This window comes from Cotesia glomerata, linkage group LG2 (genome assembly GCF_020080835.1).
Source record: "Cotesia glomerata isolate CgM1 linkage group LG2, MPM_Cglom_v2.3, whole genome shotgun sequence".
NCBI classification, from domain to species: domain Eukaryota; kingdom Metazoa; phylum Arthropoda; class Insecta; order Hymenoptera; family Braconidae; genus Cotesia; species Cotesia glomerata.
In genome coordinates, this window is record NC_058159.1 from 576925 (window position 1) to 598714 (window position 21790).

The 21790-nt window shown below is 27.8% G+C and overlaps 3 protein-coding genes across 11 annotated transcripts in view; 2 read left to right on the plus strand and 1 right to left on the minus strand.

Annotated features, from left to right (window-relative positions):
- LOC123259274 (E3 ubiquitin-protein ligase ariadne-1) lies at nucleotides 1-8023 on the minus strand. 5 transcript variants are annotated; one of them, XM_044719632.1, is made up of 8 exons: nucleotides 7991-8023; nucleotides 6160-6435; nucleotides 5253-5420; nucleotides 3022-3087; nucleotides 2721-2936; nucleotides 1674-2231; nucleotides 570-796; nucleotides 1-498 (listed from the first exon to the last, which is right to left on the minus strand). In XM_044719632.1, the coding sequence occupies exons 2-8, from the start codon at nucleotides 6367-6369 to the stop codon at nucleotides 417-419; spliced, it is 1527 nt and encodes a 508-aa protein (XP_044575567.1). In that variant the 5' UTR covers nucleotides 6370-6435; nucleotides 7991-8023; the 3' UTR covers nucleotides 1-416. The 5 variants fall into 5 exon arrangements, with proteins under 5 accessions (XP_044575567.1, XP_044575570.1, XP_044575566.1 ...); XM_044719635.1 differs by having other exon boundaries at nucleotides 6160-6437; nucleotides 7996-8011; XM_044719631.1 differs by lacking the exon at nucleotides 7991-8023 and adding an exon at nucleotides 6826-7030.
- LOC123259276 (serine/threonine-protein kinase ULK3) lies at nucleotides 7759-14157 on the plus strand. Of its 2 annotated transcripts, none has more exons than XM_044719637.1 (9): nucleotides 7759-7917; nucleotides 8725-9001; nucleotides 9294-9442; nucleotides 9522-9736; nucleotides 10270-10496; nucleotides 11275-11536; nucleotides 13071-13262; nucleotides 13742-13926; nucleotides 14011-14157. In XM_044719637.1, the coding sequence occupies exons 2-9, from the start codon at nucleotides 8915-8917 to the stop codon at nucleotides 14119-14121; spliced, it is 1428 nt and encodes a 475-aa protein (XP_044575572.1). In that variant the 5' UTR covers nucleotides 7759-7917; nucleotides 8725-8914; the 3' UTR covers nucleotides 14122-14157. The 2 variants fall into 2 exon arrangements, with proteins under 2 accessions (XP_044575572.1, XP_044575571.1); XM_044719636.1 differs by lacking the exon at nucleotides 7759-7917 and adding an exon at nucleotides 8525-8608.
- Nucleotides 14158-15526: 1369 nt separating this feature from the next.
- LOC123259273 overlaps nucleotides 15527-21790 on the plus strand; it is a 33364-nt gene continuing 27100 nt past the window's right edge. For 2 of the 4 annotated variants that reach the window (XM_044719627.1, XM_044719624.1), the window contains exon 1: nucleotides 15528-16218. Coding sequence is in view for 2 of the 4 variants with exons in the window: in XM_044719624.1 (XP_044575559.1) it covers nucleotides 16134-16218 (85 nt within the window). In the remaining 2 variants the exon portion in view is untranslated. Of the gene's footprint in view, nucleotides 16219-21790 lie in introns of all 4 variants that reach the window. The other 2 variants (XM_044719629.1, XM_044719630.1) reach the window with 2 other exon arrangements.

Consider the following 21790-nt stretch of genomic DNA (forward strand, 5'->3'; position numbering starts at 1 on the left):
TTAATTAATTACTTCATATACTTAATATACGTTTAAGTATCTCGCACCGCCACTGTGTAAGAGGTATACTTTAAAAAACTCGATCCGAGACAAAATATAACACAAACACAATTAATACGTAACATTAATAATATGAATGCGCATATATATATTTATTTTTATTAATTTAACTCAAATTTTGGGCCGTCAAAATGTTAATATATTTTTTTAATAGCATTGCGAGAAGAAATATTTACTTGAGTTGTTAATAGTAAATATTAAATATTTAGAGAATCTCTTTGGCGACCTTATTTACTTCTTTTAGTTTTATTTAATTCTTTTTTTTTTCGGGTTATCACAGATCAGGCGGTCACGGAAAGGGAAAGGTTTAACATATTGACACTTATTTTTTAAATAATAGATTTCAATATTCCATTTTACTCCATATAATCCCACCATTCTTTTTCATAGCCTTCGTGAACGTGTTCTAACAATACTTTCCTTCGGCTGTCACAGTACCTTTCATTTAAAAAAAAATTTTTAGCTTGTTTTTAGAAAAAATAATTAAATAAATAAAAAAATATAGTTACCGATATTTGTCTTGAACTTTTTGTTTAATATCGGCAAGATTCTCACTCGTTATATTTCTTTCCAAATATTCTGACAATAATTCGGTAGCTCCCTCTAAATCTTTTTGATTTTCTTCAAAAATCACAGATTGATTGTTTTTACGTAAGTAGTATGCAAATACGTAAGTGTATGTTAGTGTTTGTCTGCACAAGCACAAAATATCAACAGCTTTTTTCAGAAATTGAACCTGTGATATAAAACAGTTGATTAATAATTCGAAATGTTGCATTCGAAAATAGACACATAATTAAGAAATGATCTTATATCTTGGGAACTATTGACATTTTTTAAGGTATAAGCTCACCCTGATGTTATACTCATCGAGACCTTTAATTTGAGTACCCACATCAATTTTTCATATATTTTATATATTTATGTATATTACATATATGGATATATGAAAAATATATCAAAAATGCATGTGGGTACTCAAATGAAAGCTATTAATGAGTGTAACATCGTGATGAGCTTAAATTTTTAAAAATATCAATAATTAAGAAATGACCTTGTATCTTGTCAACTACTGACATTTTTAGAGATATAAGCTCACTTCGACATTACACTCCTCGAGTCCTTTCATTTGAGTACCCACATCAATTTTTCATATATTTTATATATTTATATATATTACATATATGTATATATAAAAAATATATCAAAAATTCATGTGGGTACTCAAATGAAAGCTCTTGATGAGTATAACATCATGATGAGCTTATATCTTTAAAAATATCAATAATCAAGAAATGACCTTGTATCTTGTAAACTACTGACATTTTTAAAGATATAAGCTCATCCTAATTTTACACTCTTCAAGACCTTTCATTTGAATACCCACATCAATTTTTCATATATTTCATATATTTATAAATATTATATATATGTATATATGAAAAATATATCAAAAATGCATGTGGGTACTCAAATGAAAGGTCTTGATAAGTGTAACATCGGGATGAGCTTATATCTTTAAAAACGTCAATATTTAAGTAATTACAGTGCAATTTAATAAAAGTCATTTTATAAAAATAAAAAAAATAGTAAATAAATGAATAAAGTCGTACTTCAATCCAAGACATGTTATGTTGCTGCATTTCCTCCATTTTTTCTTTAACACTTGCATAGAGTTTGCTTTCAAACTTAAGCGACTGAAGATGATTCATGTAACGATTGCAGTAAAACAAATATCTCTGTAATGCAGAGCGTGACTTTTGTTGTGTATCACGCGCAGCTTTAGCCTCCTCTTCATCATAACGGTTACAATTGTACCAACTAGAACCGTGTGGTTCCCACGGGCCTAAGCATACCCAGCAGAATTCTGTTTTGCAATTTTGATTTTTGCAAATCATGTGATTACAGCCTCCGTCTTTTTCGATGGTTACATTACACTTAGGGCATTCCTTAGTGTTAGCGGCAATCCAATTAGATGTTTCTGAGTCGTCGTCACACTTTTTAATCCACTTGCGCAATAAATGACATTTAACTGGATCGTGCCAATTTTCACCGCAGTAAAAACAAAATGTGTGTAAGCATTTACATGTTACTGGTTTAGATTCGACGTATTGCACTTTTATAGCGCTATTACAATCCGGTGATGGGCACCACCTTAGTAATCTGTTACACTGAAATTTTTTTTTTTTTTCTAATTAATTAAAATTAATCATTGTAAATTATTATTTTTATTGAATTAATTAATTTAATTAACATCAAAATTACTAATAGATTTTTTTTACGATATTAAAATGAGTAATATAATTTTTTTTAACAAAAAAAAAAAAAAAATAATAATTTGAATAATTTATTTTTTTATATAAAATATTTTTACGAATTATATTTATAGAATTTAAAATAATTTTTATAAAAATTAATTATCAAATATATTATAGTGACCAATTAAGGTTATTATTCATAAAAAAAAAATACAGCTCATAATTTTTTATGCATAATTATTTTAATCGATATTATAAAAGGTCACTATGAAGGATGTTTATTAAAAAATAATTTATTTTAAAATAAACTCAGTAATAAATTAAAAAAAAAATCTGTCTAAAATTTTGAATAATTTTTCGAGGCTTTTAAATAAATAAATATATATAAAAAAAATATCTCACCTCAACAAAGCTATTTGTGATAAGATGTTGATACTTAAGTTTAACTTTTGAATCTCTTATTAAACGCATAACACTGGCATCGTCTACAAGAATATCGCAGGCGTGGGCTGCGCAAGCAATCGTTTGACCGACACCCTCTTCCATTATTTTAGTTGTTAAATATTCACCCCAACACGCTGTGCAGAAACGATGTCCGCATTCTAATCCGGTCATCATCTAAAAAAAGCATGAATAAAAGATAATCAATAGAAACTCGTTTTTTAAAGAAATAATTATTGAATATTTATAAACAATAGTTTACCGAGCATGGAAGAGTAACGAAACAAATGCCACATTCTTCAGTGCCATTTGTAGATGTTCTTCTTGACTGGAATTAAAATTGCTATTAGTATTGATATTACAATTAATTTTGAATCTCTAGATACATAATTAATAAATGATCTTGTATCTTGTAAACTAATGACATTTTCAAAGATATAATCTCACTCCTACATTACATTCATCGAGAGCTTTCATTTGAGTACCCACATCAATATTTCATATATTTTATATATTTTGGTATATTACATATATGTATATATGAAAAATATATCAAAAATGCATGTGGGTACTCAAATGAAAGTTCTTGATGAGTGTAACATCGGGAAGAGCTTACATCTTAAAAAATATCGATAATTAAAAAATGACCTTGTATCTTGTAAACTAATGACATTTTTAAAGATATAAGCTCATCCTGATGTTACACTCATCGAGAGCATTCATTCGAGTACCCACATCAATTTTTCATATATTTTATATATTTATATATATCATATATATTTATATATGAAAAATGCATGTGGGTACTCAAATGAAAGCTCTTGATGAGAGTAACATCAGGATGAGCTTATATCTTTAAAAATATCAATATTTAAGGAAGTACAGTGCAATTTAACAAGAGTCATTATTTAATAAAGCAAAATTTTATTCATTTATAAAAAAAATATCTTTCATTTGAGTACCCACATCAATATTTCATATATTTATATATGTCACATATATGTATATATGAAAAATATATCAAAAGCTTGTGGGTACTCAAATGAAAGCTATTAATGAGTGTAACAGATTATTTCATTGCTTGTCTGTTTTATAAGGAAATTCGACTAAATTATCGGCAGCTATTCGGCTCAAAACTAGACTTTTTGCTTGTAGCACTGCATAGAGGTGATATCCAACAAGACTATCTTCGTATACCGCAGGCTAATTGTATCATGTATGATAATTCATTCTTAATTCATGGCATATGTATCTGGAATGCACTGCCAGCTGAGACTGTGGCTGTAGATAATTTGGTTGAATTTAAAAATGCTTGCTTCAATTACTCTTTTGAACATGACAATTAACAATTGCAATGTTTATTTTGGATCTTATTTAAATATTTTTTTTTGTAGAATTATTATGACTTTAAATTAAGTTATTTGTTTGTATTAAATAATCTATTTGAATTTTATAACATTTGAAATTAAATCTAATTGTAAACCTTTAATTAGTTAAGTAATCTCGTAACCTATGTAAACCAATGTAATTTAAATATTGATGGCTTTGAGGGAGCTTAGGTTCCAGAGCCAAATAAATTTTTTATATATCTATCTATCTATCTAACATCGGGATGAGCTTACATCTTAAAAAATATCGACAATTAAGAAATGACCTTGTATCTTGTGAACTAATGACACTTTTAAAGATATAAGCTCATCCTGATGTTACACTCATCGAGACCTTTCATTTGAGTACCCACATCAATATTTCATATATTTTATATATTTATATATATCACATATATGTATATATGAAAAATATATCAAAAATGCATGTGGGTACTCAAATGAAAGCTATTAATGAGTGTAACATCGGGATGAGCTTACATCTTAAAAAATGTCGACAATTAAGAAATGACCTTGTATCTTGTGAACTAATGACATTTTTAAAGATATAAGCTCATCCTGATGTTACACTCATCGAGACCTTTCATTTGAGTACCCACATCAATATTTTATATATTTATATATTTATATATATCACATATGTATATATGAAAAATATATCAAAAATGCATGTGGGTACTCAAATGAAAGCTAATAATGAAGTGTAACATCGAGGATGAGCTTTATCTTAAAAATGTCGACAATTAAGAAATGACCTTGTATCTTGTGAACTAATGACATTTTTAAAGATATAAGCTCATCCTGATGTTACACTCATCGAGACCTTTCATTTGAGTACCCACATCAATATTTTATATATTTATATATATCACATATATGTATATATGAAAAATATACCAAAAATGCATGTGGGTACTCAAATGAAAGCTCTTGATGAGTGTAACATCGGGATGAGCTTATATTTTTAAAAACGTCAATATTTAATAAAGTACAGTGCAATTTAACAAAATTCATTATTTAATAAAGCAAAATTTCTTTCATTTATAGTTCACAAGTCACATAGTGACTGCAAGGTTGTTAGTAAACATTACAGAAATTAAATTACCGAATTTTGTGATCGTGAACGACTAATTATTGAGCCTTTACGAAACGGATTAACGACCCGCGCTTCTGAAAATAATTTTTCTTGATCTCCATCGTAAAATCGCTCCATTAATTTTTCTTTGTCCCATTTGAAATGATTTAAGAGAATCCTTGTAGTAGTTGCTGGAATCTTTATTAAAAATAAAAATAATTTTTTTAGTGAGTACTTAATTTCAACTTTTGGGTTACACATTTAAGACATACGCGCGCAATGTTATAGTAACATCTGGTTTACACCTTGTAACAAGATGGGTTTTTGTTTTTTTTTTTTTTTAAAGCAATAAAAGCAGGATGTACTCAAAGGATCTAAAGTAATGAAAGTTGGTACATTGGATAGTTTTTAGAATTTTTTTTATTGAAAAAATCATTACGAAAAAATAAAAAAAAATTTTTATTGGTAAAAAACTTGAAGAACTATAAGTGCAATTTTTAAAAAATATTTTTTAGTATTATTGAAAATTAAGTTAGCAAATATCTGACCATCTATGATTTTTCTTATAGAAAAAATTAATTTTAAAAAATCCTTAGAAAAATTTCACTTGTAGAAAATTTAAAAAACTTTAAGTGCAATTTTTGAAAAATATTTTTTTAGTTTTAATTTAATTGAAGAAAAAAATTCGAAAAATTGTCTGCTGATTTCAGTATCATGATTAATGATAAATTGTAAATGATAATTAATCGAATGACTTATACTTAATTTATAAAAACATTAATCATTGTATTTTCAACCAATAAAAAAATAGAATATCGAATAATTGATTAAAAAAAAAAAAAAAATAAACAATCAAGCCTGTTATTTTTAAAAATTCTTGAAAAAAAAAAAACTGGATCAAAATAAATGTAAACATGAAGAATATTTATAAATGTACCTCAACAACAGTATTAACTTCTTTAATAGAATCAACCATGTGCTGAACGATTTCTTCAGTAGTCAAAACTTCAAATGGATACTCATCAGCATCATTACTACGCTCACGAGGATTATTAGCCTCGATTTCCATGGCAAAGTCAACATCATCACCACTGGATTCATTTCCCGAATCAACTTCATCATACAAAGTCTCTTCCTCGGAATCCATTGTTATTTAACAACTTTCTACTTTTTTATCTCGAGTATCACTGGACTGCTTTCTTTTACTCCAAGCCTACAACATAATAATTTAAAGCGTTATAATTTTTATTTTTACTGGATAAAATTTATTTTCAAGCTTTCTTTATAATTATCCACGAACAATCTTAAAAATGAACCTTATTTCACAAGTAAAGGTACCAACAAATATTTATTATGATTAATGTAAAGACAACAAAGAATGAACATGACCCTTGTATATATAGTTTTACTTTATGACGTCACACAGTAGAGATTAACAATAAACCATTAGTCATTAACCTCGTTTTCCATTATCATCATTGATATTTATAGATTAATTATTGACTTATTTTAAAGTTAATTATTAGAGCATGTTTGATAATGTAAAACAGATTATTTATATGAATTTTTGTTAAAATAATCAGATTTTAATAACTTCACTTACTGAAAACTAAAACGACATTATACTGTACTCTAAATACACTATATAGCAATTGAAGCCAATTTTTTTCTCCTGCTTAGCACCAGCTCAACTTTACTGTACATATAAACACACACGCTTTTAAATTTATATGTCGCAGTATGTACACATATGCATACATAGCATTAAATGAATTTATATCGACACAATATACTCAAATGAAATTTACAAGGCAAAATTTAGTTCAAGTGAGAACAACTATAGTTTGATAAATTTAATACCAACTTTTAAATCTTAAAATAAAGTAAATATTTTATTTCACTTGACTTTTATTTATTTTTTATTTTTTTTTTATACTTTTTTATCAAACTATTTAGTAATTTAATTCATAATTACAAGTCTTCACAAATCACTTATTAATCTTTAAATCACTCAATAATTTAAAAAAAAAAATTAAGTTGGTACTTTTAAATTTTCATACCTCAAATTGTATTTTAACAAAAATCCTCTGTTTTGAATATTTTTTTTTTTTTAACTATTGTAAGATTTAATTATTTGTTTTTTAAGTGTGATAAACAATTAATATTTTGCTTGCAGAAAAAAAAATGGCTGCTGTCACGGTAAAAATTAATTATGTCAGCCAATAAAATTTTCATACAAATAACCAATAAAATTATTTTGCAGAAAAACTTGTATTTTTTTTTTTTCAACTCTAAACACTGAAGTTAGCCGTCGAAAAATGTTTATAACAAATTAATTACAATAAAAAAATGCTTCTAAAAATTTTCACTTATAATTTTTATTAATTATCACATTTGGAATTTTTTAATTAATAATTTAATTGCTCTAAAATTCTGAAAAAAAATTATCACAATTTAAAGAATTAATTGTAATTTGAAAAAAAAAAGGTTCATTTTACCCCTCTTAGATAAAATAATTTTTTCAGAGTAATTTTGTATATAATAAGGAGATTTATAATATAAAAACTGGAAAATTTTTAGCACTGGAGGATGTTATGGTATTTAAAAATTGGAAACTTGAGTAATGACAGAAATCAGCTGTTGACACAAAGAACAATCACATTCCGTGACAAGAGACTATTTATTATCTAACACGGTAAGTTTTATAAATATTTTAATGTTACACTAATTATTTTTAAACATATTATTGAGTAATTAATTTTTCATACCTCAACTTGACATTTTTTAATTGCTGCAACTAATTAATTATAAATTATTTCGAAATGTAACTTCCCTCACTAAAAAACTAAAAGAATTTTTAATAATTGATATTTAAATAATAATTTTAACCAAACTCAATGATATTCATGTAATTTTTTTATCCATATTTATAGAAAAAACAAATTTATCGATTGTAAATTAAAACCTGAATGTATCGTGTGTAAATCCGATAAAATGACTAAGTTGACGTCGATGACATGAAGTAACTTGAGAATAGCATAGCTGTTATTTGATTCGATATTATTTTACAATTCGCTAATCATTAATTATTTAAATAAATATTCACTACAGCAATTTAGAAAAATTATAAATAAATAAATAAACAAATACCTACACAGAAATATAAGTGACTAAAAATAAATAGTTCAAGGAGATTTAATTAACTTTGGTTATAAATAAACTCAGATAAATTGTATTAACAATTATTTTTTAGTTTTTAAATTTATTTAAATTAATAATCAATAAATATTTTAAAAATCGTGTGATAAAAACATTGGCTAATTTTTTATTTACAAAAAAAGTTTTTGTAATGTGAATTTAAATGACGCGACCGATTTAATTAACAGGTAAATATTTAACTTTTTACATTACTGCAGTTTTAATTATTGAAAATTAATTTAATAGAATTAATTATTTTTTATGTTTACACGAATGTTTAAGAATGATTTCTGTTTACTGACAGATACTGTTATCCATCAACAAGCGCCACTGTGTTTTATTTTTAAAATTACAAACCGTCTGACATTTTTTACCTCGTGGCGCTAGTGTCGAAATTTTTTTGGCGGGAATTTTTAAATTGAGAATGAAGAAAAGTTTGAACTTATTATTTAAATAGTCACAAAAAATTTGAAAAAAAAATTTTTTAAAACAAAATGGCGCTACCTAAATTAGATGATTACACGATTATTGAAAAAATCGGAACTGGAAGTTACGCAACTGTTTATAAGGCGGTAAAAAAGGTAAATAATGAGCGAAATTAAATATTAACCAGTTTTATTTGATAGATATTTATGAAAATAAAGTTAGCTGACATTTAAAAATTTATAAAATTTTTTTATTAAAAAATTATTACAAAAACATTTTTTTATTTGTTAAAAACTATAAGTGCAATTTTTTAAAAATATTTTTAAGTTATAATTTAATAAATTAAGAAAAATAAAAAAATCAAAAATGTCGGCTAATTTTATTATTATTACATATTTATATTTTTAAAATAAAAAATGTGTACATAAAAAATTAAAAAAAAAACAGGATAACCGCTGCGTGGTTGCACTTAAATGTGTAGACAGCTCAACACTTTCGAAATCGGCGATCGATAATCTAATTACAGAGATAAACTTGTTAAAAGTGTTAAAACATGAACACATTGTTGAGATGAAAGACTTTTTTTGGGGCGAAGGGTTCGTATTAATTAACAATTAATATTGTCAAAGTTATTTTTTCCTGTTGATTTTATTTAATGGAAGCTTTTAATAATAGACGTATATACATCGTTATGGAATACTGTGATGCTGGAGATCTATCGACGTTCATAAAGAGAAAAAATAATTTACCAGAAAAAGTGTGCCGTAAATTTTTGCAGCAGCTTGCACTTGCACTCAAGTATTTGCGCTCTAACAATGTATGCCACATGGATTTAAAACCACAAAATCTTTTACTTATTAGAAAACCCACATTAAGACTAAAAGTCGGAGGTTTGTTGCTAAAAATACAATTTTATACACGGAAAAAATTTATTTAAGTATTTTTATGTAATAAAATCTTATTGTTTAAAATAACTACAAGGGGAAAAATTGTACATTGATAGCTTCGTTTACAATTATTGATTTAAAAGATTATAAAATGATAAAATTTGATTTCTTTTCAATCAATATTTTAACCAGATTTCTAAAACTTTCTTCTAGATACTTAAAGATTGCTTCGCATTATGAGTCGTGCAATTTCAAATTTTAGATCGTAAAAATTCTTATATTGACTAATTTTATAAGAATTTTTATGATCTAACATCGAAAATTTGATTAAAAATGTAAAATATGAAAGTAAAGATGTTGAAAATCTTGTTCTGAGTTACGATGCTTCAATTAAAATTTTTTTTCCCATGTAATTAATAAAAATTTTAGTTAATTAACGAAATCTAACTTAGTTAATAGGTTTTATAATTAAAAATAATATATATCTTAATGCTAACAATATATAATAACTAATTACATAAACTCCCAATTAACAGATTTTGGTTTCGCTCAATATTTATCCACCGACGAACATAAGTTCGCAATCCGTGGATCACCACTTTATATGGCACCTGAAATATTGCTTCGTCGAGAATACGATGTGCGTGTCGATTTATGGAGCGTTGGAGTTATTATGTATGAATGTTTGTTTGGTAAAGCGCCGTATTCTAGCAATACTTTTGAAGAATTAGCTGAGAAAATTAAAAGTTGCCGTTCTATTGAGGTAATTGAGCATTTATTATCTTCATATCTTCAATGATTCAGATAAGAAGCTACTAGATTAATACAGAAGGCGAAAATAATGAGGATTTTAGAAATGTTTACAAATTACATACTAAAACATTTTTTAATATTTTTAATACTTCGCGCAAGCTCCAATTAATTTGCATCAACTTATATAACGCGATCTTTTCTTATTTTAAATAATATTTTACTTGAATTAGAGTAATTAATTTCTGACATGTACATGCGGTTCAAGCTTTAATTTCTTTCATCTATGAAGCACTTACTCTACTTTCTTTAATTAATCAAGATTTTTTAAATATAAGGTTTTTATATACAGCGGTAATTTTTTATGAGTTAATTTTATGAAATGTAAGGTCACATGGTCGATAAATCGCAGTTAAGTAAGGACATCTAGCGTGAGTTACAATTTTTTCCATGTCCATCAATTTAAAAATTGCTTGCAATATTTGGACAGTAATAATTAATAATGTAATGTAAAATGTAAATATTGTATTTAAATCTGTGAGAATTAATATTCAAAATTTGAATTTTGAATTTGAAGCTACACTTATTAATATTTTAGGTTAGCTGGTCAAAATATTTGGCTTCAAATTTCATAACCTACTATTAAAACTAAGTTTAATTAATTTAAAAATTGTTTTTATCATTTGATTAGAAAGTGTTAATTTACATTTTTTATTAATTTGAACTAAAGATATAAATTTTACGAAAAAATCCACTGTAAATTGTACATTTCAATGTAATGATAATTATAGATACCAAAAGGATCGTACGTTTCAAATGAATGTAACGATTTACTACAATCACTGCTAAAACACGATCCCGAAGAACGGATAAGTTTCGACAACTTTTTCGGTCATGAGTTTTTGGATCTCGAACATGCGCCGACGCAAGAAAACTACGAAAAAGCTGTTGCTTTGATACAATGCGGCGTGAAAGAAGATATGGAAAAAAATTACCAACAAGCATTTCAACTTTACTGCAATGCGCTTCGCTACTTTATACCAATACTGATGGGTACGGACTTGATATTTATTTATTTTTGATTAATAAATGTTGCTTATTTTTATTGTTAATTGCAACGGCTTTTTGATCACAAAAAATGATAAAGAGATATGTGGTATCCTTATTCAGAAAGATGATTTGAAATGATTACCTTCATGTTAATTGTATATCTATGAAATATTCCCTGACGGATCCAAAGTGCGGTAGAGTACGGTAATGTACGGCAAATTTACGGTAGGGTACGGTAGAGTACGGTACGTACAGTGATTTACCGTAATACAGTATGACACCGTAAATTACGGAGATTGTACGGCAAAGTACCGTGATTGTACAGTAATTTAACGTTATTGTACGGTAAGATACCATGATTGTACGGTAAAATACCGTAATTGTTAGTAAAATACTATAATTATCCGGTAAAAAAAGTACTGTTTTTGTACGCTAAAGTACCATAATTGTACGGTAACTTATCGCTAAAATAAGGTATATTTGACGGTAGGGTACCATTGGAATACGGTAGTGCGGAAAGTTCAGAAGTATATATTCTACCGTAATTTTACCATTTTATACCGTATTTTTACCATTCTTTACTGTACGTTACGATGTTTTACGGTTTCTACCGTGCAAGTAGAATGCTACTGTAATCTACGGTGGCCATACGGTATATCGACCGTATTTTTACCGTATAATACCGTAATTCTACGATATTTCAGATCCGCCAGGGTTCTTATCAGATGCTTTTAAATCATTTTAAATTAGATTTCTTAATCAGAATAATGTTAAAAAATACTTAATTTATTTTGCATCGATAGAATTTAAGCCCAAGGCATTTATACTACTTCTGATTGTTCACTACATTTTTATTTTTTTATTACATTTTGTTACTCGAGTTGATAAAGAATACTATATTTAATGATATATGAATTGAAAGTTTATTTATAAGTTCAAAAAGTCATTGATCACAAAGGAATGTATCAAATTTTGAAGCAATTAACTAAACCCAAAAACTAATTATGATAAAAATTTATAATTAAATTATTCCGATTAATCATGACTCATTACTGATTACGAAATTCCCACAATAAAAAAACCCAAGATAATAATCTAATTTGGGAAATCCCTAAAACGGTAGTATAATGTAAAATATCCTAATTACTTTTTCCACATTTGATTATGTATTATGTACTTAATAACAAACTTTACATTAATTTATGATTTGTTAGTGTTCTTTGTTTAAGATTTTAGATGATTTTAGTTCTTTTAAAAATCGACATTACATAAGTAAAAACAAATGTTTTTAGCGATTTCTCGCTTACGAGAGAATCGCAGATAATGAACCCAATCATCGATTAAATTTAAATCAAATTACTCCCCACTTATTGTCCACATGAGAATGTTTTGAGGAAAAAAGGTACTGATTAGCATTCAAAACCTAACCATATTCTGAAAAATACGTCGAATAACTCTAGCAAAATTCTACTTTTTCTAACCTCAATTTCATGATTCAAACATTATTCAAATGAAACGATTATTTTGTCAAGAGCAGACGAATCAGATCCGCAGAAGAAAAGACATCTGAGATTACGTATCAACGAATATATAAATCGTGCAGATAAGCTTAAGCAATTATGTGTGGATAAAAGTACAGCCAATGAAGATAATCATCAACAGTTGAAGGAGCATAGGCAATTATTGATAAGACAACAATCAACAAATTCATTTCCTTATGCAGAATTACGTTAGTATTCTCTCAATTAATTAGCTAAATAGTTTAATCTTGTAAAATTGAAGCAATTTTTCGGATATTCGTTCAATATAATTAATATATACTTCATGAAGCAATACTTCTTGTTATGCAATTACTTCTGAAGCTTAATCATGCTTGATGAGTAACAAGATAAAGAAATTTAAAATTGCAAAAACAATAATAACGAAATATAGATTCTTAAACTTGAACACTAGCACGTGTTATATTTTAAATATTAATTACTTATATACGTGATATTAATAGTCTATGATTCATGAGTTCTTAATAAGTTAAAAAAAATTCCATTGTTTTTTTTTAAATAAATTCTTTATCGAGTCATAAAAGTAGATAACGATAGCAAAAATTGTTTTTAGTGTCATAGTTATAAATAGATTGTTTATAAACACTCATAACTCGTTATGTAAAAAAAAAATATATGTAAGCTTCTAACTAGGAAGATTTGTTTGCAGGAAGTTTGAGCAAAAGCACATTTGACATGGCGTCGGGTCTTGAAATGGGCGAAATTGGGGAGCAGTACTACGCAGAAGGAAACTATAGTCTGGCCCTAGAGAAGTACAAAGCTTGTTTAGGGATTCTTGTGCAAGTTCTCAGCAAAGAACCGCCTGGAAGAAGGAGAGAACTTCTTTATAAACAGGTATTTTTCTTCACAAAAAATTACATTAGTTGTTTCTTTTATTTTATCAACTATGTATTTTTTGTTGCAAAATTCCTGATGCAGATTCAAATATGGATGAAACAGGCTGAGTGTACAAAGGGACTTCTTGCGACCAAAGACATGCAAGAAACGATCAAATCTGCTGAAACTACCGATCAATGTCGACTGTCTTAGCAAATTTAATTTTTTTATAAATAAATTCAATCAATTTACATTTTAGTTCTTAAAATTATCTATTACATCCTTTTAGAATAAGGTTTATTTTTAAGTGTGAATTTTGTAAAAAATTAACATTTTTTCCCAAACAACGTTAATTATTTCATTAAAATAAACCTTTTACAGTACAAATATTAAAAAAAAAATCGACTAATAAGGTAGAAGTACCGTTTGTGGCCATTTATTGTTCGAATAAACGATAGAAATGAATTTATATTAATAAACCATTGCAAACTCAATTTGTTTTAGGATAAATTTTTTAAAACTTAACAAAAATATTGTTATAATTTTTTATAAATTAATTCAAATGTTCTGGTCAAAAATGGTGCTAAGGTGGCCAAAAACGGTACTTCTTCCCTACAACTTTTAAGGTTAAGTTAAAGAAAACCAAGAAGAAATAATCTGTTTAAATTAAATTTATTAATTAAAAATTGTATACAAAGCAAGCATCTGAAGAAAATATTAACCTATCGGGTAACCTAAAAAAAATCCGATTAGTAAAACTTACCTCCATCTTGTTGTCAAGCGCGTTTTTTTGCTACGTAATCACTAGAATTAGAAGCGTGGCGCTAGTATCGCCGCCACGTAAGCACTTCCTGTAGCAGAGAGATGAAACGTAAACATAACGGTCAGTCAGTTGCTCACAAATGCCGTAATGGAAAATTCCCAGTCTCGAATGTGTCCCCCTCCAGTGTAAACCTTTTACCTCCCCCTTCAAACTGTCCCTTCTCCACTCACTTATGTACCGAGTGTCTTTTGTTTGAACAGCTCTCTCTCTCTCCCACCCTCTCTCCAACCGCATGTTTCTTCAAAAGCTCCGACGAAACTACTCCCCTCCCCCCACTAAGCGGCAAAATTCTCAACCCCCACCACGTAGAAACTTTCCGCCACACTGACGCCTTATGTACAATCATTATTGTCGTACATATAGTCTGTGCCAATGTAAGTCTATATACATATATATTATATTGTACATATATAAAAGTCGTATATAGTGATTATATATTATATACCGGATGTACGGCAACGTCGCAACCGTTAAGTACATAAGGGCGAGAGCGGGCTTTTGCGTTAAAAACTTTAAGGGTGGGAGGCGAAAGAAGTGGCAACGTTTCAATTCAAATCTGCCAGATTCCAACTACTCACCACAGCGACTCTCTTCGGCTGAGCTGCATGTGCACTGGCTTTACGCTCGTGGGCAATACAGTTACAGTTAGTTGTCACCTTTCTGTGTATATTTGAATAAGTGTATAATACGTATACATATATACGTACGTGCCTATAAATAAAATAAATAAAATAATTAATTAATAATTAATTTCTAATAACTCAAGATAATAAATAAAATAAATATCGATATTAAAAAATAAAAAAAAATATAATTACAATATATTAAAGCAATACTTACGGTGTACTTTTTGGTTAGTGGTGTAGATAAAAATCAAGTAAAAAATATATACAAAATTTTTTTCGCGCATGCGGAGTGTCGGGACGCGCACACCATTTATTTTTTTTTTTTTTTATTTTATTTTATTTTATTTTTTTTTTTTTTTTTTTTATTCACTAACACGATCCACAAGATTTATATTGGCACTAACACGGTGCACTAAGTGAAGCTACAACTTACAGTGACCTGAACTATACAACTAGAAAGATTCCAATTTCTGTGGCTCTGATTGGCTGCTGGTAGGCCAACGGTTATTCAAGAAAAATTTGTTGGTTAAACAGAAGAAAGTTTAAGATTGAAAAGAAAAAAAATAAGGATTTTGTGTGGGTTAATTTACTTACCAGTGAAGCGGCAGTTAATAATTTTTCCAAGGTTCTTAGTTTATTGTTAAAAATTTATTTTTTTTATTAATATTGTTGTTATTTATTACTGTTCGGGTTAAGATAGTGCTAGTGTATGTGCATAGTGCGGTGGGCCAGGTGCAAATGTGTACTGGCGAGTAGGTGTACCATACACGTAAATTATGTGTATGGATGTACAGTCTAGCGAAATGGGTGACAGGAGTTTTGATGAGGACGTACAGATAGTGAGGTGTCACATCGAAAAAAGTAAGTTTCTTTTGTTTTTTATATTTTATTAATAAATAAATAAATAAATAAATTTTACTTTTAGGTTAGGAAGTGGTTTTGTAAAAATTGTGATCGATAATTATTGCAGGATAATTATTAATTAACCTAAAAAGTATTTCAGAGAAGGAAATTTTTATTTATAATTTCAAATTTTGTTTTGTTTCTATTGTTGCGTGGAATATGTTGAGACATGATTTTACTGGTGATGTGTAAATGTATGTGTGTAGTGAAACATGCTATGCCGGCAAAACGTGAGATGAGGCATTCGTTGGCGCGCGTGGCGCTACAGTAAATTTATTCATATTCTGTCTTATTCGCGCTCATTCGCGCCTGAGATAAATAAAAAGCGCGCGCAATGAGGATTAAGTACGTATATATGTTTGTGTAAATATAGGTGATTAGTCTACCGCGTGGTCTGATTGACTTTGTTTTTGTTTTTCTTACTAGTTGTTTTAATTGAAGATCATTTTTTATTTAAACTGCGGATTTGATGTTAGGGATGGTTAATTCGGAAATCATTAGAAATATTTCTAGTAATTTTAGATTAGTTATTAGTGAAATTTTTTATTATTTTTAGTGGTTAAAATCAAGTGCATTTATTCAAACTTTTTATTTATTAACAATTTGTAGGATATATGTCAGTAAATGACACAAAACTAGTAAAATTTATAGTTTTTGATGAGTGTGATATTTTTCTGAAGTCTTCTATGAAAGTAAATCTAAATGACCTCAAAAAACTTGAAGAAAATCAAATCTCAATTTTTTACACTTAAAACCTCAAAATTAGACTAAGAATTTATTACAATCTTTTCTTCATTAGTGTTGTAATCCTTTTGTAAGAGTTGATTGCAGATGTTCAGTCGTTTTACGTTACAAGAAAAAAAATTCTTGATCATTTTAAAAAGCTAAAACGTCGTGATTTATGTCGGCAAATTTTAGAACTGAAATTTGTCTTGTTTCTAAACAATGAAGTTCTTCATAATGATTTTCTTGTTTCAAGAATTTTTTTTCTTCAATCAAATTAATTTTTTTTCAGTGTAGAAGATACTCAAATGGCAACTCAGGTATATTCTGATTAAAATGCGTTTAGTTATTTCCTAGACTTGAAATCACTAGTCATTAGGACCAAACTACAGTATAGTCTCCATTTTTTTTGTTCTCCAACTTCAACTCCCATCACTTTCCAGTAGAAAGAGTCGAAGAGCTTCCCTGTTTCAAATTTCCAATAGGATCCCATCAAAAGCGACAAAAGCCACTTAGAAACCCATAAATTTTATTGGTTTCTAAGTGGCTTTTGTCGCTTTTGATGGGATCTTATTGGAGATTTTCAACAGGGTTGTCTACTGCCGTGTATTATTTAACTTTAATTCCTGAAATTTGGAGCATCTTAGTTAAAGTTTGGAAGACTTCACTGTACTACACCCACATGATCATTCAAATTTTAACTCGGTCTTAAAAGTAGATTTATTCATCGGTAAAGAAAATAGTCAACTCTTCTGAAACTGTTTTACCGGTAAATTAAAAATCTAATCCGTTCCATTTTCTGATTACTCTTAATTGTCGCAAGTTTTACGGAAAATTAAGGATTTCTTTCGATAAATATCTGAAACAGAAGTGTATTTATTATCTGATATACAATTAAAATTCATGATCTTTAAATCAGAATTGCATCCTTTAAATTTCTCAAAGCTATTGCCTTCATTTTGAAGTCGGTAATGATCATTCTCTTTTCAAAAGATCAAAGATATGTTCAAAAAATGATCAAAACATTCTTTAAAATGTTTTCTTTAGTTCAAGAATTTTTTTCTTGAATAGACTTAATATTTTTAAGTGTATGTTTAGTTTAGATGCCGATTATAGGTATCGAGAAGTTAAAAAGTATTAGCTTATTTTTCCTCAATTCGAGATTGAGTTTTCTGATAAGAAAGTTGTTATTCAATTACAGTATATCCGTTGATTTTAACGTATGCAAAAAATAACAATTTAAAATAGACTACATAATCACTCAGAAAGTAATTAAGAGTGCACGTAATGTTGATAAGACTAGTTTGTCGAATATTGTAGAAAATAATGAACAAAATTGTCTATATATATATATGTATAACCATGACGTTTACTGATAATGACAATGCATCAACATTACATTTGAATATTTAACGGCATTTATCAATTTTTAATGATTTGATAATAACTCTCAATACTGAATAAAACGCATCTAGATAATTGATATTGATTAGAGAACCTTAATTGACATAAAATATTTAAAAACTACAGAATTCTACTTTTAACCCCCTTTTAAATCGCTTAAATAACAATTAATGGTGATTAAAAACAAAAAAATTAAACTTGCATTTCCATTTTATAATTAATTTTCATTTTATTTCTCCGCATACGCGTTCGACAATTACGTCCATACACAATTGATTGCCATGTCATTAAAATTCAATTAACTTTGATATAAAATAATTGCTAAAAAAAAAGTAACGTCCAGATAATTTTTTATTTTCCGCTAAACTTTATACCGTTTTCATCCATAAAACACTTGAAACAATAATTGATATCTTTCCCTCACTAACTTTCCTCAATGGACAGTAGTTTTAACTATACAAGTTAACAAAGTGTTGTCAGAAATTATTCTAACGTAGGGTTGCAACCCCGTTTTAAAAATTCGTTTTTAACTTTTGATAAGTTAAATCGTGTGACATACATACATACATACATACAAACAAACTTCAATTACTTCAATAATAATTTAATTATTTTAAATGTCAAAATTTATTACTGAAGTCTTTAAATTTACAATATTGATTTTCATTTAAAAAGAATGAATTTTATTGAAGGTTTTTTTATCTAATTCGAGCGATTTCAAATTTTTAAATTAAAACTATACTATTTATTATATTTTTACCAGATGTACTACAGTCTGTTCTACAAACTTACATTTTTGTTTATATAGAAAATGTTAAATAATTATCAAGAACTCTCAATAAGGAATAATAATTTGTTTATAATCTAACATTTTTCTTAGGTAAAAATATACTATATTTGGTATAAAAGTTTTGAAAAACCTTAATGAAGACACAACAATAGCATTAAAAAGTAAAAATTGATGCAAGATTGAATTTTATTGAAGTTTTTTATTTAATTCGAGTTATTTTTAATGTTTTAAATTAAAAATATACTATATGTAGTATAAAAGTTTTGAAAAACCTTAATGAAGACAAAACCATAGCATTAAAAATTAAAAATTGATGCAAGATTGAATTTTATTGAATTTTTTTTATCTTATTCGAGTTATTTGGAATTTTTTAATTAAAAATATACTATATCGACGTTCTAATTAACAAATTGTCTAACTCCATTTTAGATAATCTTCTATTTGTACAAAAAAAAAAAAAAAAAAAAAACAATTAGTTCAAAATTTATTATCACTTTAAGAAACCATTTAATATTATTATCTAATAGAGATCCAATATTTAGGTTTGAATCATTCAAATAATTTATAATTCGATTATAGCTACATCAAAATGATAAAAAATCACCCTCTAAAAAATAAAAAGTTAGACAAATTCCTAATTAGATCGTCGATATTTGGTATAAAAGTTTCAAAAAACCTTAATGAAGACAAAACAATAGTATTAAAAAGTAAAAATCGATGCCAGGATTTTCCAGAAGTGAAAATAAGTTGATTAAAGTCAACAAGGATACTTAATAAATGTCTAGCATGGTAAGGCACAAAATTGTTGATAAATATATATATTTTTTAAATATGTGTGTGTGTGTGTGCGATAACTATACAGCATGGGTGCGCTCACGTGTAGTGTGTATGCGCAGTAGATATGCCGGTTACTCCAACTATGTTCTGTACCCACACAAGTAAACCTTTATATACCAAGCTAGACATATATAGGTGGTCATTGCCGGGGGAGGTTATATTATATACTACATACAAATGTATTTTTTATTGTAGTATTTAGTATATAGTATATATAATATGTTGAGGCTTGTGTGCACATACTGTAGAAAATTAAAAAAGTATATACACCACTACCAAGAGGACAGTGATGTAACGAAAAGCGTAAATAACCGAAGACTTACGGAGTTACCCGATCGTATTTCATTTCTCATTTAGAACGCGTGTATCGCGCCGGCGTTACGTTACTCGTAAATGTTTCAAATAGCTAAGACGCCATTTGCAATTTTATGGAAAGCGTTATTAATTAATAATTACTGCTGTAATTTAACGATTAATTCAAGATATCACTATAGATCATCAATTCGTTATCAATATATTTGATAAAATTAAACGTCTTAAGCTTAATAATTCGCGATAATATTTGGCCTCGAAAAATATAATGACCTTCAGCCCCCGACCTTATTTGCCGCGTGGGAGAAAGCGCGTATTATTGTTATGATTTTCCTACTAAGACGCTCTTAAATATATATATATATATATATATATATATATATATATATATATATATATATATATATATATATTGTAGCTTTTATGCAATATAGATAAGTATATTTGCAGAATAGTATTTATAATTGCTAATATTTTCCTAGATAGTGAAGTACGGGCAGATCGTTACTAGCTCACCAGTAGAGCGCGCTGCAAGCGCTTAATTGAAGTCGAGAACATCCGGCTAGCGGCCATCTTGTTATTAAGTTTTCCCCTCTTTTTTCGTGTTGCCCCACTCTTGCTTTCGGGCGGAGTAAATATGTACTGAAATTGTACATAGAGTTAGAGTGGTATATATAAATATATATAAATGTATATATTTCTGCCGGTACCCCGCATCGCGCCCGCGCAGCGTGCCCTCAAACGAAAACTACGCCGTAACTTGGCATAGCAACAGCGTTAATAATGAAGCTTTCTATAAATAGATGGCTCAGAGCGCGACGTTGCCAGAATTACTGGCCCCAAGTCTCCCCGGGAAACTCTAAAGTCCAAGGACTCGAGAACGCTATCAAATCTGGCAACATCGCATTTAATGCGTCTTAACATATGCCATATACTTTTATTATTTTTTTTAACCACCGGGACTAACTTTAACAATTGGATTTTTAATTTATAACTTTATTTTTTTATAACAATTTTATTATCAAAGTTTCATTATGATTAAACTATTTATAAAATTAATTATAAAATTAATGATTAATTTCCCTTGATTTTGAGGTTAAGTTTAAACTATTAATTGCTATACATATTATTATTATTATTATATGTCTTTTATATATTACTATTAATGTTTTTTTTTCTTTTTTTTTTTTTTTTTTTAGCGTAGGTGTTTAACGTATTTATAATTGTGTGCGTTAGTAAGCAACGTTGCGAAGCGAGAGTAGGCGTGCCCCGACTTGTACGCGATCTGGCAACGTTGCCACCGTAAATCATGATTAAAATAATAAGTGTAATATATGTGTATAGTTATATATAGATATAGATGGGATGTTGTGAGAGTAGTACATACCGTAGCGGTGAGATTCAGTATATAAGATTGTATATAGGCCCGTGGTATGATGGGGGCTGCGCAGAGCCCTCGTTTAA